This window comes from Pyrus communis, chromosome 7 (genome assembly GCF_963583255.1).
Source record: "Pyrus communis chromosome 7, drPyrComm1.1, whole genome shotgun sequence".
Taxonomy (NCBI): Eukaryota; Viridiplantae; Streptophyta; class Magnoliopsida; order Rosales; family Rosaceae; genus Pyrus; species Pyrus communis.
In genome coordinates this window covers 25,963,578-25,990,893 of record NC_084809.1, presented here as the reverse complement: position 1 = coordinate 25,990,893, position 27,316 = coordinate 25,963,578, and the positions used below count along the sequence as shown (strand labels likewise).

General features: G+C 36.1%; 2 protein-coding genes and 3 pseudogenes across 3 annotated transcripts; all 5 read left to right on the top strand.

Annotated features, from left to right (window-relative positions):
- Window positions 1-3,803: 3,803 nt before the first annotated feature.
- On the top strand, window positions 3,804-11,600 carry LOC137740171 (uncharacterized). The gene is made up of 13 exons (XM_068479990.1): window positions 3,804-4,083; window positions 4,196-4,278; window positions 4,510-4,567; window positions 4,688-4,747; window positions 5,206-5,335; window positions 7,750-7,973; window positions 8,097-8,189; window positions 8,279-8,350; window positions 8,815-8,847; window positions 9,718-9,846; window positions 10,071-10,127; window positions 11,031-11,126; window positions 11,213-11,600. The coding sequence occupies exons 1-13, from the start codon at window positions 3,988-3,990 to the stop codon at window positions 11,270-11,272; spliced, it is 1,191 nt and encodes a 396-aa protein (XP_068336091.1). The 5' UTR covers window positions 3,804-3,987; the 3' UTR covers window positions 11,273-11,600.
- Window positions 11,601-14,010: 2,410 nt separating this feature from the next.
- Window positions 14,011-14,805, top strand: LOC137738979 (uncharacterized; annotated as a pseudogene).
- A 3,235-nt stretch (window positions 14,806-18,040) lies between these two features.
- On the top strand, window positions 18,041-19,634 carry LOC137740742 (uncharacterized; annotated as a pseudogene).
- Window positions 19,635-20,538: 904 nt separating this feature from the next.
- Window positions 20,539-21,295, top strand: LOC137740741 (uncharacterized; annotated as a pseudogene).
- A 2,433-nt stretch (window positions 21,296-23,728) lies between these two features.
- LOC137740160 (uncharacterized) lies at window positions 23,729-27,120 on the top strand. Of its 2 annotated transcripts, XM_068479978.1 has the most exons (5): window positions 23,729-23,919; window positions 24,065-24,127; window positions 24,753-24,887; window positions 25,228-25,330; window positions 26,166-27,120. In XM_068479978.1, exons 1-5 carry the CDS (start codon window positions 23,791-23,793, stop codon window positions 26,957-26,959), a joined length of 1,224 nt encoding a protein of 407 aa, XP_068336079.1. In that variant the 5' UTR covers window positions 23,729-23,790; the 3' UTR covers window positions 26,960-27,120. The 2 variants fall into 2 exon arrangements, with proteins under 2 accessions (XP_068336079.1, XP_068336080.1); XM_068479979.1 differs by lacking the exon at window positions 23,729-23,919 and having other exon boundaries at window positions 24,760-24,887.
- Window positions 27,121-27,316: the final 196 nt, after the last annotated feature.

Below are 27,316 nucleotides of genomic sequence, written 5' to 3'. Positions count from 1 at the left end.
AAAGTGGTTTGCGCAATCCCTGAATCACTGGAATTTCCATAGACTAATTTCAAAGGTGTACAACCCATAAAAGAAGGACTAGTTCTTTTTTGAAAATTAAACAAATTTTATTGCATAAAACAATAAAATTACACAATGAGTGGACAAGATGGCCAAAATTGGACAGCAACAGTATAAGAAAAATCATAGAAGCAAAATCAGTATGACATAAACACAGACCACCGAACGAAGATACAACAGCTTTCCAATCTAACCAATGACTAGAATAATACAAACCCCTAAAATCTGTAGAGACTGAAGACATAAAGATGACCAGAAATTTTTTTTTTGGGTTCAAAAAAATTTCTGTCCCACCATCTACAAAAATCATCTTGTTCCTTACCAGCCAAACTGCCTAAAAAACTGCCAATACTATGCATCCCCATAAAAATTTGGCCTTCCTCCCCCTCCCTGGTATCGCATGTTCTCAGATAAAAAGGAGAATGCATCGCTGTGGATGCTCCAAACTCCCAGAACAGACGCCACCAGAGATCCAAACCCTAAGGCCTGGTTGTCTACTAAGATTGATTCAACAGCGCCCCTCCAAGTTATCTGGTCATTTCTTTTGACAAATGTGGATCTAGTAGATTGAACAGTAGTAAAGGGAAGCCTAGTTGTATAGCTAAGGGTTACATTCTCATATCCATACCCCTGTTGGGCCAGGCCATATTTCAAATATATTCAAGGGAGCTTAGCCTATTGTAACAGATTTGTAATCTGGTAGCTCCTGGTCCCGGCAATTTAAGATTTATTAGACTAGTAGTATCCCCCTGCTTTACCTTTTTAATAGCTTATGAAGATGAATTTAGTCTTAGATAATATAATCTGTGCAACATTTTTGCCTATATAATGTTCAACAAAATATTATTGCCCCATATTAAGGGGCAAAAAATATTGTTTCTGCAATATTTTTTAAATTACCTGAGGGGTCAGCATGTGGTTTGTAGCATACGCAGCTACTGACAATCCTATGTTCAGAACTGCATTTGACTATCTTTTAACATGTATATGATTTCTACCATGTGAAATATACTTCTCTTCTTTCTGTTTTCTTCTCCAAATGCCCTTTCTTAATACATAACACCATCCTAAAACCCTTCTAAACAATCAAAAGTTGAAGCAAAGCAGCACTCTGGTGTAATAACAATTAGCTACCACTGCTTTTTCTAGTAACAATAGCAGACTGTAAATAACTAAAACCTTTTCATAATCAATTAAAAAAGACAAGTATGAACAGATGGAACAGCCTATGAAGTCAACACCCTAAAGGTGACATGATTCCGTTTTCTGGAGAATACATAGTTGTATGACTTGTTACATGAACATTATTCAGTTCGAACTGATATGACAGAAAACTCAGCAAACACGAACACCCTAAGTAATTGCTGCTTGAAAAACGAGTATCATATTGATAAAAATAAGACAAACGCATATACATCATTTGAAACATACAATAGGCACTGCCAGTATAGACATTGGAAACAGTACAGATAACTCGTATGATAAAGATCAACTTTATTAACATTTCATCAGAACTATAACAGTAGTAACATCTGGAAAGGTATTTAAATTACAGTTTAGAGGAACTCAGAAGGGGAATTGTCCTCCGGCTTCCCATTGTCGCCCAAATCCCCTGGATGCTGTAAATTCTGCAAAACCTGAGGCGGCAATGACCCTAAACCGCCTCCCAGCCCATCGTTCACAGACCCAAAAGATTGACAAACGAGCCGAGCCATGACCCCAAGAATCTGCATTTGATTATGGCACGCCTCAGCATGCATTTGCATCATTTGCTTCTCATGCTCAATTTGCAAACCCATCATCCTCTCCCTCCACTCCAACTCCTCCTCCTCCCTCTTCTCCTCCATCCTCATCCTCCTCCGTCGCTCATCATCCAGATCCCTCTCCATCCTCAACCTTTTGTCGAATTCTCTTCTTGCCCACATCACCTCCCTCTCTTCTAACTCCAATTCTCTATCCTCCAACCAGTCCTCCCTCTCATTCCTTCTTTTCTCTCTCCTAAACTCAATTTCTTTCCTCTTTTCCTCTCTCTCAACCTCACTTTTCTCTCTCCTACACTCCCTCTCTCTCCTCCTCTCTTCCCTCTTCACCACTACATCCCTCAAATCCAAAACTTGTGCACTCACCAACCCCAACCTCCTATGCAATCCAACCTTACCCAATTTCCTTTTCTGCGCAAAACCCACTTCCCCAATTGCCCTCTCACCCACAAGTTCACCACCTTCACTCCTACCCAATTCCTCAACACCATTGTCGCCTTCGCCACCGCCACTACTCTCCTCTTCTTCTCCATCTTCACCTTCTTCCAATTGCACTCCATCTTCATCGTCTTCTTCTTCTTCCAAATCGTCACAGTCAATCCCAAACCCCAAATCCCCACAATCCCCAAAAACATCAAGGTTCTCACTTTCACACCCCCTTTTCCCCCTAACATCAAGCTCCACATCTCCAAACACTTCCTTGTACCTCAAGAAATTTTCCCAGTGGTTTTCGCCGTCTTTCCAGTTGAATTCGTCCTTGGAGACCCGGATCTTCTGCTTCACGCCCAGGTACTGGTGCCGCATGTTCTGCACCTTGATTGAGACGTCGCGCCAGGACCACCGGAACGGAAAGGTCACTGGGTCGCGGAGGTGGTGCGCCGAGTTCACGTGGTCGGCTATGGGCTTGAACTTTTTCTCGCGGGTTTTGAGCTTGGCTAGAGCTCCAGAGCTGTGGAGGTCCGAGTAGTTGGTGAGAAGGGTCTGTTCTTCGAGCTCCGACCATTTCTTGCGCTTCATTGTCAGAAAGCTGCGGGCGTTGATGAGGGCGGGCAGAGGTGCAGAGATTTGGGGGCGAAGAAGATCGCCTACTGTCTTCTCTCACTAGTCGGTGGTCCATTCTTCATAATTACTATTTACTATTTACAAATATTTCTTTTAGTTGTAAGTTTGTTTAATAATAATTACTTTTTCCTTTTTCTTTTTTTGGTAATTGAAAGTAAGAAGTTTTAACGAAAAGTTCACGTTACTGTTCATTTTAACAAAAATTCATATTTTTACACTAAAAAATCAATCATGGTACTATTCATCTTACCCTTTATTTTGTTCTTATCATTAAAATTCAAAGTTTTCAATCCCTTTTCATTAGTTTTCTTTTGAAAATAACTTATTTCAAATATAAAGTAAAAGCATATCATTAATATTTAAAACTATATTATTTTCAGTAATCTACCACTTAAGGCATCCAATGTGTGGTGTTAGGATATCCAACATATAACATAATTTTGTTGGAGTATGCTTTACAATGGTTCAATATTCGTGCTTTGTGATCTGTTGTTATGAAGATTGAATCACATTTGTACTTGTAGTTGCTAAAGAAAAATTGTAAAATAATTTAATCTAATAATTACTCTTAATTACCTAATGGTCCAAATAATAACATGTTAATTACATTTGAAAATTATTAACAATAAAATGTCATTACCTCATTGGCTAGATTATTGTCGCTTTGATAAATTGCTTTGATTTTTGTAAGGGCTTCTTGCCATGATTTCAACTTTTTATGTAGATTTTTGTACCTATATAATAGAGATTGCTTGATTCAGAATATACCTTGAATTTGCTCGATAAATTGTATATGAATTTTCTTCCATATTTGTTGCACCATCATTTAACACTCAAGCAAAACAATTGTTATGCCTATTTATCAAACAAATTTGCTCATTATAGAACTGTTTAGTTTTTACTAAAATCGTCGATATTAGAGTAGGCCGATGCCCGATGGGCTTAGATCTTGGGCCTTCTTTCAAACCTCTTCGAGGCCCATATTAGAAGAGGCTTCTGGACTGTCGGAGCACCCACTTCGTTTACCAGAGCTTTCTAAGCGGGAAGGTGTTCAGAACTTCACAGCGACAACTTTGAAGTCCAACAAAAAATTGCAGAAACTTCGATGGATTCCGAAACGGCGCTGGAGCTTGTGAAAAGAGGCGTGACGCTTCTCTTCCTCGACGTGCCTCAGCACACCCTCATCGGCATTGACACTCAGGTAAAATACTACTAAAAAGTACTAACCCAACCAACACATGCTCGTGCTGCGTTTGGTTGCCGAGAAAATGCGAGAAAATTTGACCCTCAACACTCGATTCTCTGTTTTGCAGATGTTTTCTGTGGGCCCGGAATTCAAAGGCATAAAGATGATTCCTCCTGGTCCTCATTTTGTGTACTATAGCTCATCCACGAGGTTAGCTCTTCTTGCTCACCATATGTTTGTTGAATGTTGTCAGAGAATGTAATTTTGAATTTTAAATTTTGAAGTATTTTGGGGGTGATTCTGTTTTGTAGTTTCTGTAAATTCCCAATGGTAGTTGATTGGATGGAAATCGACATTTTTCGCGTATTTATCTGTGGCATGTTTCTGCTGTATTTTTATTTGAAAAATCTGGTTTCATGTGTCTGGTTTTTGGCCACGCAGAGATGGCAAGGAGTTTGCGCCAATTATCGGGTTTTTTCTTGATGCCGGGCCATCGGAGGTTAGTTAAGCAATGCCGTCTCTTTATTGTCAGCTTAAATCCAATTGGGTTGTAACATTTCAGTGCTGTTTTACCCCACCCAAACAATTGTGAGCAAGACTCACTTTTCTCGTGTAACAGGTAATTGTTCGTAAGTGGGATCAACAAGACGAACGATTAGTCAAAGTACCAGAAGAAGAGGTTTGTATTCGTGTTGGTTGCAAGATTGTCTTACTATATTTATTTCTGCCATGTACAGAATCAAAGTGATTCCAAATGGATGGCTGACACTATAGATGATATTATTCAAACTCAATTTCCAAGAAGCTGCATGAAGTATATGAAGTCTAAACTCACTAGAGAAGGTTGAGGCAAATAACAACAAAGTTGATGCATAAACTATAACCTGCCGAAGTACTAAGAAGCAAGAAAATATGGCCAATATCTCTTTTTTGAAAATCTTTTTGTTTATTTAATTTCTTTGTCATTCTTTTGGTCCAATTTTATTGTATTAGTGAAACTATTAAATTTTAAAAGGGGTGAGGGGAGTTTCTTTATTTTTGTTTCAAACAAAATTCTTTGCTGGAAAGACAGTAGCTGTTTTCTTTATTTCAGTATAAGATTTTTATTTCATATCGCTATATTTTTTGTTCCATCAGGAAGAGAGATACTGCCAAGCAGTTAGAAGTTTGGAGTTTGACAGACATCTTGGTCCTTATAATCTAAGCCAGTATGGAGATTGGAAACAATTATCTAGCTACGTTACAAAGAGCATCATCCAACGGATTGGTAAGCATTATTCACAACTTCAGTAGCTTACACTCACCATTATTGTAGGTTTTCCACCAGGTGTTTCTTCAGTTTTGTTGCTAGAGTTTTGTGAAGCGAATACATTTAATGCTTTAACTGCTGCTGTTGTTACTGCGTTTCTCTCCGTCTCTCCTTCTGAGTTTTTCAATTTGAACTTTCTTTATCTTCAGATCTGCAATGCGTATCCTCTTTTTTTCTTTTTTTCTGTTTTTTTGGGATAGAAACCACACTCTTTGTCTGAGTATTTATCTTGTCATAAGGTACAATAGGCCCCTGTGGAGTGTGAGCAATATGAAAATATTAAAAAAAGTATTTTTTTTAATCTGTTTTAGGAAAATTCTCAACATGGACATATGGTGAGAATCTTAATTTTCCATGAAGTATTTGTTATGACTTCCTGTCCAGTAAACTTAAAGGGTGGTGCATCTGCTCACTTGCAAAGAGTTCATATGATATTTAAGTATAGTGGTATTAGCTACAAGCTTGTAGACATGATGAAATAGGTAATGACCAGAATTGAAAAAGGTACCATGAAAGTAATGAAGTTCTGTACAGTGCATGGATAGCTCTTTCATAACAATCTTCCTATGTAGCTTTTCATTCAAATTTCTGCATCGAAATGGAGATTATTATTGCAAAACTTTCTAAAAGTATATAAAAGAATTTCTTCTAGAAGTACTTCTACCAATAAGACTGCAAGGAAATCTAAAAGAACATTGCATGTCAGATGTTTTCTGTTTATAGTTATAGTGACACTTGGACACAATTTCATAATTTTTGGCACTTTTTTTTAGTTGTTAAAGACTGACAGAAGTAGCTCTTCCTTTCCTCCAAATTCATGACCAGGCCTAATTCACTTTAGGTAGGATGTATTGAGGTCTAGCTCAGCACAGTGCAGATTGTTTCACACTTCCTCTACTTACCAAGATGTCCTAATAATTGATGAGCCCTCATGTTCATAAAAGAAGAAGGGAGAGAAAATCTGCCAAAAGGACCACTCGATAGACAAGGCCATGGAGGGAATTCAATCAGGCATAAACAAATAGAAGGCTGTTAGGCTCCTTTCACATGCTTAGCTATGAACTTTCTTCCCACTTGAGAGTGAATGCTAGAAACTATATGGAGTCTGTAATATTTTAGCTTGCTTCTTCGGCAGGGAGGTCTTTAACGGCTTTTTTTGGTTAAAATTGCTAGAGCTTAGTGACTGGAGGAGAGAAGCACAAAATGATCTTGATTTCTTGAACATCAAAAGAAGCTTTTTTTGTTCTTTGTTTGAAGTGGTGACTCACTTTCAACATAAGTTCTATAAAACATACCATTGAATGAAATCATCATGGAAGCATGGCTCTAATTGAGAAGTGGTTGTGAAGATTTGCTATGGAAAAGGAGTCCCTTGACATTTTTAAAAGAAGAAAATGTGGGTCACATCAAGTAATTAAGATTCTCTTTGACATGAAAAAAATAAGATTCTGATTTTTAATGTAGGCTCAAATCCTTGAGCTTGCAAAAGACATTTCATTAGGCATTGTTTCCTTCTCTCTTAATCTTCATTTGTGGTGGGTAATGGGGAAAATTGAGTTTTTGGGCAGAATTACTGGAGAGGGTAGTCTCTTTATCTATGCATCCATGGTCAATATGTTTGCTGTCCCTTGCTTTCCAACCAATTGGAATTCTATTCTGGAGAAATTGAATGATATGGAAATTTCTTATTTACTCTCTTTGATGGAAGTATCTCATTACAATCTTTTAGATTGAATGGAAGGTTCTGGGATTTAGTTTTCAGGTCCTTTCGCTTAGGTGAAATTTTTACTTTAGCAGACTGATTAACGAGCTATTTCATTCCATTTACAATCCATCCCCCATGATTTGGAAAGCAAGAACCTTGCTTCAGTATTGCTCATAATAGAGTTGATATTATATATGATATATAATATTATTTATTTTATTCAAAGAAGAAGAGCTAATGTTTATGTGTTTCCCAATTTGTTTCTTATATGCAAAAAGATGCCAAGTATTGCAGGGCGAGAAAGGGTTAAGTTTGGGAGGAAATTTTTGGGGATGCTGGTTATGAGGGGTTCTAGATTCATGCATTTGTTTGTTCATTTAGAAGTGTTGGAAAGTCTTCAGAATAGAGTACACGTTTTTATGGAGGACATCAAGTCATAAATCTACTCAAAAGATTAGCCTTGAACTAAGCTAATTGAACAACCTGACCTTAAAACAGTTGATCATATCTTCTAAAGCTTGCTGCTATATAGGGAAATGTTTTACTCATGAAATTTCATGACAGAGGTGTTAAATAGGGTGCCTGAATTTGATTCTAAGGCTTTCTAATAAACTCACTTTTCTTGTCCTATAACCTTTGAATTTTAAACGGCCGATTTACTGTACAGAGCCCATTGGAGGAGAAATTACTATTGCATCTGAAACTGCAATGCGTATAAACACTCCTAACACAACGATGGAGAAAGCTCTAGATGAGCAGTTGAATGCTAGCAAGTTCTCAACACCCAGTGACAAGTCTCAGATGAGAGGATGTTACTACACATCAATTCCTCGTGTTATCAAACGAAAAGGAATCCAGGGCCAACAACTTACTTCTTTGAATCTTGACAAGGTGAGAACCCCCCTCTACTCTTTTAAGTTATTTTGTTGGTTTTTTTATTTGAATGTTTACGGATAGCTGATTTAGCTGTAAGCTTTCGCTGATAATTTTTTCTTCTTTTTACTGGATGTCTAGACACAATTGTTAGAAAGTGTACTGCTAGAAGATTATGGTGGTTCTGAGGACCTGCTTCTTGCAGAGCTGCAATTTGCCTTTATTGCATTTTTGGTACATGGAGAATGCAGACTTGATCATAATTTTATGTTAATTACTACTGTCAGATACTCAGATCTTTATGATATTCCGAGCTTATGCAGATGGGCCAATCACTTGAAGCATTTCTACAATGGAAGTCCTTGGTCAGTCTTTTATTTGGATGCACTGAAGCTGTAAGTATTGGTCGCCGTGTTTCACATTACTTATTGTTGGGATTTATTCACACTACCAAATTTGTATAATTGTAATTTTTATTTTTTCTGCATTCTGCATGAGTTTTTTAAATTTATATATACATGTCCATGTTACATGCATACATATATTTAATCCCCTCCAGGATAGGGATCCTCCGAATAATACTGTTCTACTTAGTGGGGCCTCTCTGCATTCTGCATTGTAGTTCAGTTACCTGAACTGTCTTTTTCTTTAAGATACTTGCATAATCAGCTAAATGGGGAATCATTAATACTATAATCATTAACAAATAAATAAATATAGTCTTTCCTGTTCCCATTTACTATGTTAAGTTTTTTATACTAAAATATGGAGTTTTGAAGTGATGCTTGCATCATAGGAAATTGATACTGAAAAACAGGAAAGCTGAAATAAGTTTCTGACAATTCTATCATTATTGCAGCCTTTCCGTACAAGAAGTCTGCTATTTGCAAAGGTAATGTCCATACTTGTGCTATTTATAACTAGAACTTTTTGCCAGATAACTAAGAAATCGTCATGGTGATTTGGGATAAAATTATCAGTTTGAAAACGTAGGAGCATAACTATGATCTACCAACTAAAAGTAAAACATTAAATCTAAACAAGACCAATAAAGTATACGGAAACAACTAAAACCCCCAGCCGGCTAAGACCCAAGTCAAGTTGGCTAACTGTCCCACTTAGCCTTTGAGAGCCTTGTAGCTGATCTAGCATCAGAGTGATTTTTTTTGGTTCAGTAGGTATGGCAAATGAGGTTGTTCAGGAAGTGTGGAAGAAGAAAAAAGCGGGGTTGGTTTGTGTGATAAATTGGGAAAAGGAAAATGATTGTGTGGAGTGGGACTTGGCGGATATTATTTTGGAAGTTAAAGGTTTTGGAGAATGGAAGAACCGGGATTGAAGGGTGTTAAAACTTTCCCAACTTTTAAATAATGATATATAGGAGGTAGAGTGTTGGATCAAGGTTTCTGAAAGGGGATGGAGATATGTTGTATTGTTCTTTTCGTGTTATCCTGGGACATTTTATGATGTTTTGAGCATCTGGTAGTTTAGAGGTTTCACATAGTTTTGAGTAGCTGGTGTCCACTGGGGTTTTGTCTTTATTTTCGTTGTAATAAAATGATTCTGTTTCTCCTAAAAAAGAGAAGGAAATGCAATAAATTCTAGGTTACTGACTTTTCTGCCCAGAGAAAGTAACACATTTAGCTATTCTTGATCTAAACTAATTTTCTTTTCCTGTAAAGTTGTAAACTAACAGTGAACAATGCTTTCCTTATTTTTGTCCATTCGTTTACTCTGATAAATGACATGTGATGGAATCTCGCAGTTTATTAAAGTCATCTACTATCAATTGAAACATGGACTTCAGAAAGGTTGCACAGACACAAGCATTGCGTCATCATTGTTAGATGAATCATGGTTTTCTGCTGATAGCTTTTTGCACCGTCTTTTCAAGGTACGAGGTTATATACCATTAATTGGGTGCTTGATTCTGCATTCCATTGATCAAGTTCATTCATAGTTTTCCATTGATCAAGTTCGTTCATAGTTTTCTTGTAACTTTTTTTGCATTCAGTTTGTTATTCTAATGAAAAAGAAATTCAACGAAAGAAAAGCATCATTTCCATCAAATGTGTAGAACCTTGAGTTTATTGACTGAATGTATAAATGTGATTCCAGGAATTTTTTTTGTTGGTGCAAGATGCCTCAGTTGTTGACGGAGATCTTCTGTCATGGGTATGCAATCTAAGCCTAGTTTTTAATTTAATCTTTTATATTCTATCAAGCAAAAGAAGGTATCAAAAGAATCATATGCTCTTTCTTGAAATTATCTACAATTCTTGTTTTTACCTTATGGATGATTCAAATTACTGATAATTTATCTTCACACTTTCCCTTGTATTTATCATGATATGCATATGCAAACATAAATAAACAGAATCCTTTATTTTGTTACTTTAAAGGAGTGTATAATATGATAAGGTATGGTTCTCTTTATGCATTAGTTTAACACTAACTCGGATGGGAAGAATCTGGACCAGATTGGATTTTTTACCTTTTGTGTTTAAAATTATAATTGCATATAACCCAGATCTTCTCGTAATAGCCTTCCCTTCATCCGTTAGCAATTTAGAACCTATCTGTTAAATTGACTTCATAACCCATGGCACTCGTCTTCCGAGACAGCATTTGTTTGTATAATTATGGAATTACAGGATAGAAACAGTAAAATGTATGTGTGAGTGGTGTAATATCACAGAGAGGCCAATGAGAAAGATGTAAACATCTAAATCCTGCACGTTTGCCCAAGAAGAGTAAACTATTACTGCAACCCTCTTTATGTGCCGTGTTGCTACCTCAAGGTTTATTAATGTTATTACCGCCATTTGATGGGTTTTTTCATATAAATCGAGTCCTGAGTTGAAGCATTTCTCGTGAAGTCATCTGTTTTTGTGTTTTTAGAGTAAACTTGGTCAGAGAATACAGTTGTGTTATACGGTAGAAAATTAAAGTAACGCAGGATGTATATGTATAGATTCATTAACGAATAGCGCTTGAAATTTGAATTATTGCAAGTTGTCTCCTTTTGAATAACTGTGTTGAGAAGAATCCTAAGTTCCGTATTTCTTATTCTTAAAGACAAGGAAGCTTAAGGAGTTGCTTGAAAACAATCTTGGATGGGAATTCCAGCATGACTGTGCAGTTGATGGGATGCACTTTGAAGAAGATGATGAGGTCAGTGATTATTTGTTTTCAAATTGAACTGTCATCACTATTCCCACACATTCTTTCTCACATCCCCGAACGCTAAACATTTGCAGTATGCTCCTGTTGTTGAAATGCTGGATGACCCAAGTTCTAGTGAAGCACCAGTAGTTTAAGACTTAATTCCCTCTGCCCCTGACGTTCATCAATAGTTTAATCTCGTGATTCTGAAGTTGGACGACCCAAGTTGGTAGTGAAGCCAGCAGTTTATGACTTCCGTTGCAGATGCTGTCGCATTAACAGTTTGCGGCATAACAGGAAGGGATCAGTATGATATCCTTCAACGATGGCCTGGTTTTGTTTGTGTAAACCTTGTACATGCAGTTGAAATTTCCATGTAAAGTGATAAGGATGGATGTTATATATATGCTGATGTTGTGCTAAATGTTAAGACGGATGTGACTGGTGCCCTTAAAATGGTTTAACCATTCATCCAAAATTTTATTTCAGTTCTGAAACTGCATGAGGTAATTTTACTTGATGCATTAAAGATTCGGTTTTCTTCCTGACGGAAGAGAGAAAAAAGTCCGAATCTATTGCTGAAAGAGCAAAAAAGTTTGATCCATTAGTTGGCATTTGTGCTTCATAGGTTGAACTGATAGTGATTTTTACACACTTCTTTTTATTAAAAATACAACAATTATGCAAAGAATTTGGGTTCTACAAACAAAAAAAGGAAAAATTGGTTAAAATGATTAGAAATTAAATTTTAATTGATGATTGAGAAAATTTGAAAATGGACAATTTATACCAAAGATTATTGACATTGATTAGATATTGACAACATGCTATAAAAACTAGTCATTTTTTGAAATTTGAAATGAGCATTTTGAGTTTTTGACACGCAGATGACAAGGGTTTTTTTTATTTTTATTATTACTATGGACTGAGGAGGGTTGGTTTTGAAACTATAACCATAATTTGAGGGAGAGTGAGTTTCAAACGATGGGTACTAAAAGTTGGACCACATGCAATGGGTTGACATTGAACACACTATCTATTAAGGTATTGGACCACATGTAAATTTATGCTCATAAATGACGCTAATAATATGGTTCAAATTCGCATTTGGCAAGAATTGAACTTAAGGCCTCTTATTTACAAGTGAAAATGAATCTCACTAGACCATAGTACTAAATGTATAGATAACGACTTAATCCAAATTTATTCTCATAGTGTAAATATCATTTAAATTTATTCCCCAGTTAAATATCATTTTACCTAAGTTATACTAAGGCCATCTCCAATCAAAGGAGGGCCAAAGGGCTCGTTTTAGCTCTCTAGCCCTCCAAGAAATTAATATTTTAATGAACAGTGCATGGCTATATTTCTTACCATCTCTAACCGAGAGACCAGAGGGCCATAGGCCTAACATAATTCTGTGACAAAAAACCATCTCCAACCGAGAGCCAAAGGGCTATAGTATGAAATGTGAAGAATTGAAATAAAATGAGGTAAGATATTATGGAATAGTAAAAAATATGTGAGCAATAGTGTAGGAAAAAATTAGAAATTATAAAAAATAAAAATAAAAATTAAATAAAATAAAAAGTGAGCTGGGACAAAAAAAAATCCTAAACCCTAAACCCTAAAGAAGTGGGCTGGGCAAATGAAAAAAAAAAAAAAAAAAAAGGAAAGTAGGTTAGCCGACGGGCTGGTTGGTTAGCTAAAGATGGCTAGTCGATTGGCCCTTTGGACCTTTTTTTGTCCAGCGGGACCAACGAGTCATTTGGCCTAGCCTTCGATTGGAGACGGTTTTCAAGCTATTTTCTGCCCTCTGGACCATTCGGTTGGAGATGGACTAACCAATTTATTTTAGTAGATGGCAAAGTTGATTCAAATTCATTTTTTTAATGAAAATATTATCGTATGTAAAAAATACAATTAAAAATTAATAGACAATGCCAAATTATAATTTAAAGTGAAATGAAGGAAAAGTGCTCCCACCTTGTTGAAGATTAAACAAAACCCCAAAAGGCGCAGAAGATGATGGTGATATGATATGATACGATGGCTCGGAGGCTGTGTTCCCGCCTTCCCCTCCTTTCTTGTATTTGCAAAAACTCTAATCCCCATTTCTCTCTCTCTCTTCCTCCTCCTCCTCCTCTTGCACCTTGCAAAACCTTTCGAATTCTGCATCTTCTGTAACCCATTTAGCAACTCCAATTTGCTCCTCTGAGTTTTCTCCAAATTTTCAAGGTTGGTTTCCTACAGGCGCTTCAATTTTTCAAAATTTTACAATTAATTAATCAATCATATGTATGTTTGTGTTTATGTCGTTGGAGTTATGATATGCAATCTACATGCTCGATAAAATGCCCCACAGAATGGAAGATTGGTCTTTCAGTGGGCTTTCTTGTCTGTCTGTCTACGCATTTTTCGACTTGAGATTACTGGTTTCATTGACATGTCTGTCATTGTGAAAAACCTTGAGCCTAGGGAATAAGGTTTAATTCCACTGTCGAGAACAAGGAAACGATGTCGAGAAAAATGCATGAGCAATATTCCTAACTTCCTTGTGTCCTGTTCTGTGGCATTTTTAGATTTGAGTGTAATTATGTATCACAATCCCTTCCTTGTGTCCTGTTCTGTGGCGTTTTTAGATTTGCATTGTTAGCAATGTTCCTAACTTTCTTGATTGAGTTAGAATTGTTTTAGAAATTTAACCATCACCGGGAGAAAATGACAAGTTTGTAGTCGCAATTCGAGCCAAGTATATGATGTTGCTCTGTAAACTTATATACATATTACATAATATGATGCATTCTATATAACATAGGTTTCCTTACAAGTTTAGATTTTGGTGTGTTTCCCTCTGACTTTTGTACTTGGGCTACCTGTATGACTGTTTCGAACTGTTGCAGCTTCACGATCTTATGCTTGTGGTGCTCATAAACCTTATGATCTCTTTGGAAATGGAAAACCTGGTGGCAAGGAATTCAGAGAAGCCTGGAAGAAAGAGATTGATGCAGATGATACTTTATGGACAGGGAGTGAAGACAAAAGTGACAATGAAAAGAGTCGTCTTGAAAAAAAAGATTCGAAAAGTAAAACAGCAGGCAAGGGAACACTCTGACCTGATTGATGCTGATGATAGTGATGAGCTGAGAAATGTTTGGTCTGGAAGCAATAAGGAAAAGTCTCTGTGGACTAAGAGTGAAGATGATGATGATGACGATATTCCTACTGAAGCCTACCCAAATGAAAGTAGTGATAAACATATAAACAAACTATTTGAGTTTGAAGAAACATCAAAGTATCGGACAATTTCTGAATTATTGAAAGCTAAGCAGGAACCGCAGGAGTTGTCACCTAGAAAGCAAGCTAGGAAAATTGCAATTGCGAATGCCTTGAAAAAGTTGAAGAAAAGGCCAGGCAAGCGATATATTAACGTGTGGGAGGTCATGAGTGACTTGGATATTTTGATAGGAGCGTTTGAAAATTTAGTATCAGGGCTGGAATATGCAAAGCTTAGACAGGAAGGGCCTAAGAAACTGAATATGCAGTTTTTCAAGGATATATAAACGCATATAAGAGATCCTAATTATAAGTCTCACCTGAGTTGAAGTTGAAACCAAAGAGCAAACTAGTTGCTAGAAAGAAAGGGCAAAAAGTACAATCTAGACAGAGGAAAGCACAAAAGCGCTAAGTGTATCATCCTCTTTCTTCCTCTTTACTGTTTCAATTTGTCGAACTTGCAAACTATAACATGTTATATTGTATAAATGCTGGTATTTTGGTGTGTTTCTCAGTACTATATATGTTCTACTTCTCTTGCGGGTTCTCGTCCAGTTGTACTTCTAATGTGATCACACACATGTTTGCAGTCCCATAGTTTTCTATGTTAAGTTTGCAATGCCATAAAGATAAAGTGATGTTAGGCTTGCTTCAAAAAAGAGGAAGGAAAATTTTAGCAATACCACTTGAATTTTACACAGTATTATACTTGACCATTGAAATTTTGTTTTGTGACATTTGCCACCTAAACTAAACTTCTTTGCATAAATACCACATACCGTCAAAACTGTTAAGATTTACTCTAAAATATGTGTTATGTCTTAATCATTGTCATCACTATTTCGTGGCAAATTATCACCTGAACTTTTTTTTGTTTCATATAGCAAATTGAAATGTGTTTTTTTTTTTTTTTTTTTTTGTGCCAAATTACCCTCTAAATCTATTTGAATTGTTAAGTTCACATTCACTCGAGGCATTGAAAAGATAAAATTAAGTTAATTCATTCCTTAGAGCACAATTGCTTGATTGGAAGTCAGTGTTACTTTTCTTTAAGGAGCAAATCGTTCACTTTCTAGTGCCTAATAGTGGCACACTCGTATTTAGACAAATCCCTTAGTCTATTTCTACATCAAATTAAGTAAATACCATAAGGGTTATCAAAACTCTCAAGTCAAGAGATCTAAATTTCGACTCAAATAAAATAAAGTTTTAAGATAACACAAATGTATTATACGTAAATTATTGTTATTATGCGACCTAATTCAGTCTCTTTTCCATAGATGGTCTCTTATAAGTAAAATAACGTTAAATCAAAAAAGAAAACATTAAAATGGAGTTTAAGAAAACTCTAATTCTCTCCCTCCTATCTTTTTAGCCTGGAAAATTTAGTTTTTAGTTCAGAAATAGTTTTTCTGCTCCAATCCTTCTAACCTAAAATTTTAGTCTGTGATTATTAAAGAATGAACTTAGGCTAATTTTTTTCTTAAATTAATTTTTTTTTTAAATAAATATTTAGCCTATCATAAATTAATTTTATGAACATTTTAATCTAAAAATATTTAAATTCCGATAAACATTTAAAAATCATTAAATTTTCTACAAATCAAGTCTTCAACTTTCACCGAACTTTCAGTTCACCAATCGTTCAACACCAAACTTTCAACTTTCACCAACCGTTCAACTTTCATCAATCATCCTCTACATAAACACATGTCCAATATTAGTTGATCACACAACCTTTCAACCTTCAATGATCATCTATATTCACCAATCTTTCAATTTTCAAAGAGTTTTTGTTTCCTAAAAATCCTCAATATCTCATCAATGGGTGATAGAAGAAGGCGTAGTATGGTAATGCAGATGACACAATACCTAGCAAGGATTGAGATTGAGAATGCATAATTGATTAACGTTGAAGCTGAACTTGAAACTTTGCAATGATTTTATCCAACAAAACCTTTTTATTTTGATTTCTGCCAACTACACCATCTTCGCTAACAGAAACCCATGCCAAGCATAAAACAACTTCCTCACAGGTCCAATTATGACCTCTAATATGCTCTCTTGCCATGTCGAACAATTTGGAAATGGAAAGAAATGGTAGAAAGATAGATTGGAAGAATTGTAGGAGAAAATTGAGTTTTGTGTGGATGTTTAAACAAATACATAGGTATTTATAGAGCTTTTGGGTGAATTTTGAGTTAAATAATTTTTTTTAATTATTTTAGCTGTTAGATTTAAATTTGGGCCGCTAGATCTTTTTTTTAACCATTAGATTTGATTATATTCGATCTCAGCCGTTGGATACAATGTATTTTAAAATAACATTTTTTTTTTCAATGAAATTTGAATCTGGATGGGAAAAAAAGTCGATAAGCTCAGGGGAAGTGGCCAAGGAAGCTTAAGGAGTTGCTTGAAAACAATCTTGGATGGGAATTCCATAATGACAGTGCAGTTAATGGGATGCATTTTGAAGATGATGATGACGTCAGTGATTATTTGTTTTGAAATTGAGCTGTCATCACTTTGCCCCACATATTCTTCCTCACATCCCTAAACGTTAAACATTTGCAGTATGCTCTTGTGGTTGAAATGTTGGATGACCAAAGTTCTAGTGAAGCACCAGTAGTTTAAGACTTAATTCCGTCTACCCCCAACATTCATCAATAATTTAATCTCATGATTCTGAAGTTGGACGACCCAAGTTGTAGCGAAGCCAGCAGTTTATGACTTCGGTCGCAAATGTTGTCGCATTAACAGTTTGCAGCGTAACAGGGAAGGAAAAATGTCCGAATTTGTTGCTGAAAGAGTAAAAACGTTTGATCTCTCAGTTGGAATTTGTGCTTTATAGGTTGAACTGAAAGTGATTTTTGCATAGTTCTTTTTATTAAAAATATAACAATTATGCAGAGAATTTGGGTTCTACAAACAAAAAAGGAAAAATTGGTTAAAATGATTAGAAATTAAATTTTAATTGATGAGTAAGAAAAATTGAAAATGGACAATTTATACCAAAGATTAGTGACATTAATTAGATATTGACAACATGCTATAAAAACTAGTCATTTTTTTAAATTTGAAATCAGCATTTTGAGTTTTGACCCATAGATGACGAGTTTTTATTTTATTTTAATTATTACTAAGAAGAAGGGATGATTTTGAACCTATTACCATAATTTAAGGGAGGGCTAAAACTTAACACACTCCACTAAGATATTGGACCACATGTAAATTTATGCTCATAGATGACAACTAATAATGCGGTTAAAATTCACCTGTGGCGAGAATTGAACCTAAGAACTCTCACTTACAAGTGGAAAAGAATACCACAAAACCATAGTACTAAGTGCATAGATAACATTTAAAGACTTATTATTCTCATAGTGTAAATATCATTTAAATTTATTCACCGTTTAAATATCATTTTACCTAAGTTATACTAACCAATTTATTTTAGTAGAAGGCAAAGTTGATTCAAATTCATTTTTTTAAATGTAGATATTATCGTATGTGGAAATACAACTAAAAATTAATAAAAAATGCCAAATTATAATTTAAAGAGAAAAAAGGAAAAGTGCTCCCACCTTGCTGAAGAGTAAACAAAACCCCAAAAGGTGCAGAAGATGATCGTGATATGATACGATAGGATGGCTCGGAGACTGTGTTCCCGCTTTTACCTTATTTCTTATATTTGCAAAAACCCTAATCCCCATTTCCCCCTCTTCTCCTCCTCCTCCTCCTTCACCTTGCAAAACATGTTTGATTTTGCATCTTCCGTAACCACTTCAACAACTCCGATTTTCTTTTCTGGGTTTTCTCCAAATTTTCAAGGTTGGTTTCCTATGCTTTGATTTTTCAAAATTTTACAATTAATTAATCAATCATATGTATGTTTGTGTTTATGTTGTTGGAGTTATGATATGCAATCTACGTGCTCGATAAAATGCCCCACATAAAGGAAGATTGGTCTTTCAGTGGGCTTTCTTGTCTGTCTGTCCGCGTATTTTTCAACTCGAGGATACTGGTTTTGTTGACATCTTTGTCATTGTGAAAAACCTTGAGCCTATGGAATGAGGTTTAATTCCACTGTCGAGAACAACGAAACGACGTCGAGAAAAATGCATGAGCAATATTCCTAACTTCCTTGTGTCCTGTTCTGTGGCGTTTTTAGATTTGAGTATGATTATGTGTCTTTCTTGATTGAGTTAGAATTGTTTTAGAAATTTAATTATCACGGGATAAAATGACGAGTTTGTAGCCGCAATTCAAGCCAAGTATTTGATGTTGCTCTGTAAACTTATATACATATTACATAATATGATGCATTCTATATATAATAGGTTTCCTTGCAAGTTCAAATTTGCAGAAAAAGGTGTATAAATAGACGTGCATTCTCAATGACTTATTGTACTTCTGCTACCTCTATGACTGTATCGAATTGTTGCAGCATCACGATCATATGCTTGTAGTGATCATAAACCTTATGATCTCTTGGGAAATTGAAAACCTGGTGGCAAGGAATTCAGGGAAGCATGGAAGAAAGAGATTGATGAAGATGATACTTTATGGACAGGGAATGAAGACGAAAGTGACAATGAAAATGATGAAAAGAATTATCTTGAAAAAGAGATTTGAAAAGTAAGACAACGAGCGAGGGAGCACTCTGACCTGATTGATGCCGATGATAGTGATGAGTTGAGAAGTGTTTGGTCTGGAAACGACGAGGAAAAGTCTCTGTGGACTGGGAGTGAAGATGATGATGACGATGATATTCCTACTGAAGCCTACCCAAATGAAAGTAGTGATAAACATATAGACAAACTGTTTGAGTTTGAAGAAACATCAAAGTATCGGACAATTTTCGAATTATTGAAAGCTGAGCAGGAACCGGAGGAGTTGTCCTCTGGAAAACAAGCTAGGAAAATTGTAGTTGAGAATGCCTTGAAAAAGTTGAAGAAAGGGCCAGACAGATGTTATATTAACGTGTGAGAGGTCATGAGTGACTTGGATATTCTGATAGGAGCATTTGAAAATATAGTTTCAGGGCCAGAATATGCAGAGCTTAGATAGGGAGGGCCTAAGAAACTGAATATGCAGTTTTTCAAGGATATACAAACGCGTATGAGAGATCCAAATTATAAGTTCTCACCTGAGTTGAAGTTGACACCAAAGAGCAAACTAGTTGCTAGAAAGAAATGGCAGAAAGTAAAATCTAGACGGAGGAAAGCACAAAAGCGGTAAGTGTATATTCCTCGTTCTTCCTCTTTACTGTTTCAATATGCTTGCAAACTATAACATGTTATATTGTATAAATGCTGGTATTATGGTGTGTGTTTCTCAGTACTATATGTTTTACTTCTCTTTCGGGTTCTCGTCCAATTGTACTTCTAATGAGATCACACATATGTTTGCAATCCCATAGTTTTCTATGTTAAATTTGCAATGCCATAAAGATAAAGTGATGTTAGGCTTGCTTCAAAAAAGAGGAAGGAAAATTTTAGCAATACTACTTGAATTTTACAGTGTTATATTTGACCACTTAAATTATGTTTTGTGACATTTTCCACCTAAACTAAACTTGTTTGCATAAATACCACCTACTGTCAAAATCGCTAAGATTTACTCTAAAATACGAGTTATGTCTGAATCATTGTCATCACTATTTTGTTCTTTCATTGAAACCTTTAGTTTGTGGAATAAGGATTCATTCTATTTTCGAAAACAAAGAAACAACCACGAGAAAGTGCATAAGCAATATTCCGAACTTCCACTGTGTCATGTTCTGTGGCATTTTTATATTGAGTATGATTATGTGCCTTTCTTGATTGAATTTGAATTGAACTACAACAACAACAAACAAGCCTTATCCTATCAGGTGGGGTCGGCTGTATGAATCTTAGAACGCCGCTGCATTATGTGTGAATTCTATGGCCCAGATAAAATGACGAGTTTGTAGTCGCAGTTTGAGCTAAGTATGTAATGTTGCTTTGTAAACTTAGATACATGTTACATAATATTATGCATTCTACATAAAATAGGTTTCCTTACAAGTTCAAATTTGCAGGAAAAAAAGGTATATAGATAGAGCTTTGTAACACATACATTCCTTCTGCCTTTTGTACTTGTGCTACCTGTATGACTATATTATGCTATTGCAGCTTCACGATCATATGCTCATGGAGGTCATAAACCTTATGATCTCTTTGGAAATGGAAAACCCAGTGGCAAGGAATTCAGGGAAGCCTAGAAGAAAGAGATTGATGAAGATAATACTTTATAAACAGAGAGTGAAGACAAAAGTAAGACAACAGGCGAGGGAGCACTCTAACCTGATATACGTCGATGATAGTGATGAGTTGGGAAGTGTTTGGTCTGGAAGCGACGAGGAGAAGTCTCTGTGGACTGGGAGTGAAGATGATGATGACGACGATATTCCTACTGAACCCTACCCAAATGATAGTAGTGATAAACATATAGACAAACTGTTTGAGTTTGAAGAAACATCCAAGTATCGGACAATTTCTGAATTATTGAAAGCTGAGCAGGAACCGGAGGAGTTGTCCCCTGGAAAGCAAGCTAGGAAAATTGCAGTTGAGAATGCCTTGAAAAAGTTGAAGAAAGGGTCAGATGGGCGATATATTAACGTGTGGGAGGTCATGAGTGACTTAGATATTTTGATAGGAGCATTTGAAAATATAGTTTTAGGACCGGAATATGCAAAGCTTAGACAGGGAAGGCCTAAGAAACTGAATATGCAGTTTTTCAAGGATATACAAATGCATATGAGAGATCCAAATTATAAGTTCTCACCTGAGTTGAAGTTGAAACCAAAGAGCAAACTAGTTGCTAGAAAGAAATGGCAGAAGGTACAATCTAGACAGAGGAAAGCACAAAAGCGCTAAGTGTATCCTCCTCATTCTTCCTCTTTACTGTTTCAATTTGCCGAACTTGCAAACTATAACATGTTATATTGTATAAATGCTGGTATTATGGTGTGTGTTTCTCAATTCTATATATGTTCTACTTCTCTTTCGGGTTCTCGTCCAGTTGTACTTCTAATGAGATCAAACACATGTTTGCAGTCCCATAGTATTCTTTGTCAAGTTTGCAGTGCCATAAAGATAAGGTGATGTTAGGCTTGCTTCCAAATAAAGGAAGGAAAATTTTAGCAATACCACTTGAATTTTACAGAGTGTTATACTTGACCACTTAAAATTTTGTTTTGTGACATTTGCCACCTAAACTAAACTTGTTTGCATAAATACCACTTACCGTCAAAATCGCTAAAATTTACTCTAAAATGCGAGTTATGTCTTAATCATTGTCATCACTATTTCGTGTCAAATTATCACCTGAACTTTTTTTTTTTTGTTTCATAGCCACTTGAAATGGGATTTTTTTTTTTTTTTGTTTTTTTTTTTTTCCAAATTACCTTGTCAAGTCCTCATTCACTCAAGGCACTGAAAAGATAAAATTAAGTTAATTCATTCCTTAGAGAATAATTACTTTATTGGAAGTCAGTGTTACTATTCTTTAAGGAGCAAATCGTTCACTCATATTTAGACAAATCCCTTATCCTATTTCTACATCAAATTAAGACCATATCCAACCATTAGGCTAAAACTTAAAATTTTTAGCCCAAAAAATTTAGGTTTTAGCCCAGAAACAGATTTTCTGCTCCAACTTTTCTGGCCTAAATTTTTTTAGCCTGAGATTATTAAAAAATAAATTTAGGCTATTTTTTTCTTTAAAAGGAATTTTAAAAAAATTATGTACACTATCATAATTTAATTTTATGAATATTTTAACCTAAAATTATTTAAATTTAGATAAATATTGAAAAATCACTAAATTTGGGAGAATTTTGAGTTAAATGATTTTTTTTTAAATTATTTTAGCCGTTGGATTTAAATTTGGACCATTAGATCTTTTTTTACCGTTGGATTTAATTATATTCGATCTCAACCGTTGGATTCAATAAATCCTGGGAGACAGGCCCATGTGGATGGGGGTCCCACTAGTGGTGTCCACACCATTTTCTGGGCTAAATCCTAAAGGGAATTTGACTTTTGTTTGGGTTTTAGCTTTTAGCCCACACATTTAGCATGGGTTGGGTTAGGTTGGGTTGGGTGGCGAGGGGGAATAAAACCTAAAATATAGCATTTAGCCCAAGATTAGGTTTGGTATGAGGGTTACAGTTGAAAGCCAAAGGTCTAAATTTCAACTCAAATAAAATAAAGTTTTACGATAACACAAATGTATTATACGTAAAATATCGCTATTATGTGACCTATTTCAATCTCTTTTCTGTAGTTGGTCTCTTATAAGTAAAATAATGTTTGATTAAAAAAGAGAACATTAAAATGGAGTTTAAAAGAATCGGATTCTCTTCCCTCTCATCTCCCTCCCCTTGTGCACCTTCCTTATAATCGGGACCATTCAAACCAAATCCAATGGGTAAGAGCTGTGCAACCTCCTACAACCCCAATTATTTTCCCCTCTACTTCTCTCTCCCCGTCGTCTCCAACTTTGCCTCCATCACTAATGCCTTGGCTACAGTCAATCCAGTCAATGTCGAAATAGCTTCTTGTCCTCTTTCTCAAGCCTCGAGGCCTACCTTCGGTACATGGCTCACAAACCTTCCCTCGTCGGTCGCCAGGCCAATTCCATCTCCGATGTCGAAATGAGCGCTGTTTGAGCTCGCTCCATCTCCCACATGCAGAAGAGGCTCCACTGGCTCCACCTCATCGTATTGGGCCTCGGCGGCATGGTGGTTGATGGCTCCCTTGTCAACGGATTTGGATCCTCTCCTGAGCTAATGGAGAGGATCCTCTCATCAATCATCCTGGGTCGTTAGATTTTTATTCAACGGCTACAATCATTATAACTTTAAAGGGACCCCTGTTTGTAGCCGTTGGATAAAAATCCAACGGCCCAGAATGATTGATGAGGAGGATCCTCTCCATTAGCTCAGGAGAGGATCCAAGTCCCTTGTCGACCATCTTATTTTTTTCTTACGTGGCACAATCTTGTGTTTTGATCGACTTGTAAATGTTTTGGATGGCTGTGGATGAAAGGAAGGCACAGGAGGGGATAGAAAAAGGAGGAGAGATAATCGGGCCTGAGATTTAGAGCACAAAAGAAAAATGAATTTTAACGAAAAAATTTTAATACTATTTATTTTAATGAAAAATAATATTTTTAAATTAAAAAATAAATTTTGATATTTTTTATTTTATTTTATTTTTTATTTTATCATTATTATTAAAACTTAAAATTTGATTAGTCTTCAAAGAAAATAAGCCGAAGTAGAATTGCAAAAAGCGGATAAGCAGTGGTACATAGTCTCAAAGATTACTCGGTAGCTTTGTTCGAGGAGGCAAGTGAAATTGTGAGCATGAATTGGTCGCTGGTGTTTCGTCGCTTCTGGTGCTTCAGTGCCGCAACTTCATCTTCATCTTCTTGTTCTTCTACTTTATGCTTCGCTTCCAACAAGAAGCCCCTCGTCTTCTTAGGCTCTCCTCAGGTGCTGCCTTCTTCTCTCTCTCTCTCTCTCTCTCTCTCTCTCTCTCTCTCTCTCTCTATATATATACACACACACACACACACACACACACACTCACACACACATTTGTGGTTATGAGGTGATGAAATGTCTACTGGTTTTGAAGGTGTCAGCAATTGTTCTGGATGTCCTCCTCAATGCATCCGCTGCCGCAGACTCACTCTTTGAGGTATTCAATGGATGCCCTTCTCCATGCTTTCAACTTTACCTCAAATGGGTTTTCTTTTCTGGCTTCTTCTTCTTTCTTTTTTTTTAATTTTTTTTTATTTGTTTTCAATTTTTAATTTTGGGTTTTCTTCACTTTAAGATGCCATTAGAATTCCACAATTTGATTGTTTTTGAGCTTGGTTTATTGGGTTACATAATTTAGTGATGTGACATGCCTTTTAAGCACATTATGTCCAAGAAGCGTTCGTGCCGGATTGAATTGTGAATGGGGTTAATTTCTGGAGTTGTGGAATTTAGACAGTCGGTAGACTTATCATTTAGCTGGTTGTGTTGTGTTTCGGTCATTGCTTTCTCTTGTGTTGCGGCATCATAAGGCATCTTAAAGGTTCAATTGGATTAGTTTATGCCAAACTTGTCGAACCTAGGCTTATTGCATATGAGCTTACTAATATTTCATATCTGTTTTATGTCAAACTTGTTTTCATATCTACTCTTTTTTTTTTCGGGAAGATAGTAGGGACTGACGTAGGCCAGGAAAAATGGTGATGCATACTTTCGCTATTGATATAGTGTAACAATACAGAGTAATTGCTTGGATTATGAATGAATAATTTGCTCTGATTTAGACTGCAGCTATTGTTACTCAGCCCCCATCCAGAAAGTCTAGGGGGAAAAAGTTGATGCCTTCTCCTTTAGCACAGCATGCTCTTGACAGAGGCTTCCCTTCAAACCTTATTTTCACACCTGAACGGGCTGGAGAGGTAATTTTCTATCATCTTTTTGTAGGAAATGATTTCTCTATTTATTCCCTACGAGTAATCCATGTAGTGACTAGAGATGTGCTTATGAGCACCATGGAGTTATCTGTAGAAATCTCCGATATTGGGTGCTACACCTTCTGTGCAGCTGCATTTTAGGTTTTCTTATGCCGAAGGTCATGCCCATTAGAAATAACCCAATATTGCTTCTTATTGCTCTATATGATTAAAATGGGTTTCCATATATTCCCAGTGTTCATTCGATTATTGTCTCTCAAAGATTTTGATAGTGTTAGGAGTGAATTTAGATGAAGAGGGTTCATTTTTATTAATGTTCGTGCAGGATGTGTTTTTGTCCGACTTAAGAGCTTTGCAGCCACAACTTTGCATCACTGCTGCTTTAGGGAACATTTTACCTACCAAGTTTCTCAATATCCCAACATTGGGTTAGTCGAATGAATTTCCCTGACAAAAGTGAATTCTTGTTCTCTGCTGCATATTAATTTTCCATGCACTTTTCTGCATTTGACTTTGGAATCAGATGGGTATAATCTCAGCACGGTTACTTGGAATGGGGAATTGTTGCCATTTGTCCTCATTCCAACGTTTATTTAGAATAGAAAGAATGAAGAAGAAGCGAAAAACATCTTAACAGAAACCAACCTTATTCTCATTGCAATCCAGACGATTGATGAGAGTTGGTCATTCCGATTCCTTCAATTTGGGTAATCCTCTCAATGCTTCAAATATGAGACGCCCTGTTCAGCTAGTAATCATGTACCAAGGGTAAATCAGTGATATGGAGGCATGAGACTAGTAATTGAACTCTGAAATGTTTCTTGGCTCTTAGAGCTTGCCTTTTAAGGGATATTGCACACTTATCAGATTATTCAGTATCTGTACCTGGGATATTTAAGTTAACTTTTGAGGGGGAGGAAGGTTGGCAGATGAACTTTGTTCCTAATAATTTGGTTAGCAGATCAAGATTTTTTTTCTGCTTTCATTTTAAACCTTTTCGAGACAATTGGTGGTCTGAAGATCATAATAGATGGTTAATGATTATTTACTGCAGTGTATGCTAATAATTTGGTTAGCAGTTCAAGCCAAGTATCTGATGTTGATCTGTAAACTAATATACATATTACATAATATGATGCATTCTATATAAAATAGGTTTCCTTGCAAGTTCAGATTTGCAGAAAAAGGTGTATAAATAGACGTGTATTTTCCCTCTGACTTTTGTACTTGTGCTACCTGTATGACTGTTTCGAACTGTTGCAGTTTCACGATCATATGCTCGTGGTGGTCATAAACCTTATGATCTCTTTGGAAATGGAAAACCTGGTGACAAGGAATTTAGGGAAGCCTGGAAGAAAGAGATTGATGAAGATGATACTTTATGGACAGGGAGTGAAGACGAAAGTGACAATGAAAAGGATGAAAAGAGTCGTCTTGAAAAAGAGATTCGTAAAGTAAGACAGCAGGCGAGGGAGCACTCTGACCTGATTGATGCCGATGATAGTGATGAGTTGAGAAGTGTTTGGTCTGGAAGCGACGAGGAGAAGTCTCTGTGGACTGGGAGTGAAGATGATGATGATGACGATATTCCTACTGAAGCCTACCCAAATGAAAGTAGTGATAAACATATAGACAAACTATTTGAGTTTGAAGAAACATCAAAGTATCGGACAATTTCTGAATTATTGAAAGCTGAGCAGGAACCAGAGGAGTTGTCCCCTGGAAAGCAAGCTAGGAAAATTGCAGTTGAGAATGCCTTGAAAAAGTTGAAGAAAGGGCCAGACGGGCGTTATATTAACGTGTGGGAGGTCATGAGTGACTTGGATATTTTGGTAGGAGCATTTGAAAATATAGTATCAGGGCCAGAATATGCAGAGCTTAGACAGGGAGGGCCTAAGAAACTGAATATGCAGTTTTTCAAGGATATACAAATGCGTATGAGAGATCCTAATTATAAGTTCTCACCTGAGTTGAAGTTGAAACCAAAGAGAAAACTAGTTGCTAGAAAGAAATGGCAGAAAGTACAATCTAGACGGAGGAAAGCACAAAAGCGCTAACTGTATCCTCGTCGTTCTTCCTCTTTACTGTTTCAATCTGTCGAACTTGCAAACTATAACATGTTATATTGTATAAATGCTGGTATTATGGTGTGTGTTTCTCAGTACTATATATGTTCTACTTCTCTTACGGGTTCTTGTCCAGTTGTACTTCTAATGTGATCACACACATGTTTGCAGTCCCATAGTTTTCTATGTTAAGTTTGCAGTGCCATAAAGATAAAGTGATGTTAGGCTTGCTTCAAAAAAGATGAAGGAAAATTTTAGCAATACCACTTGAATTTTATACAGTGTTATACTTGACCACTGAAATTTTGTTTTGTGACATTTGCCACCTAAACTAAACTTGTTTGCATA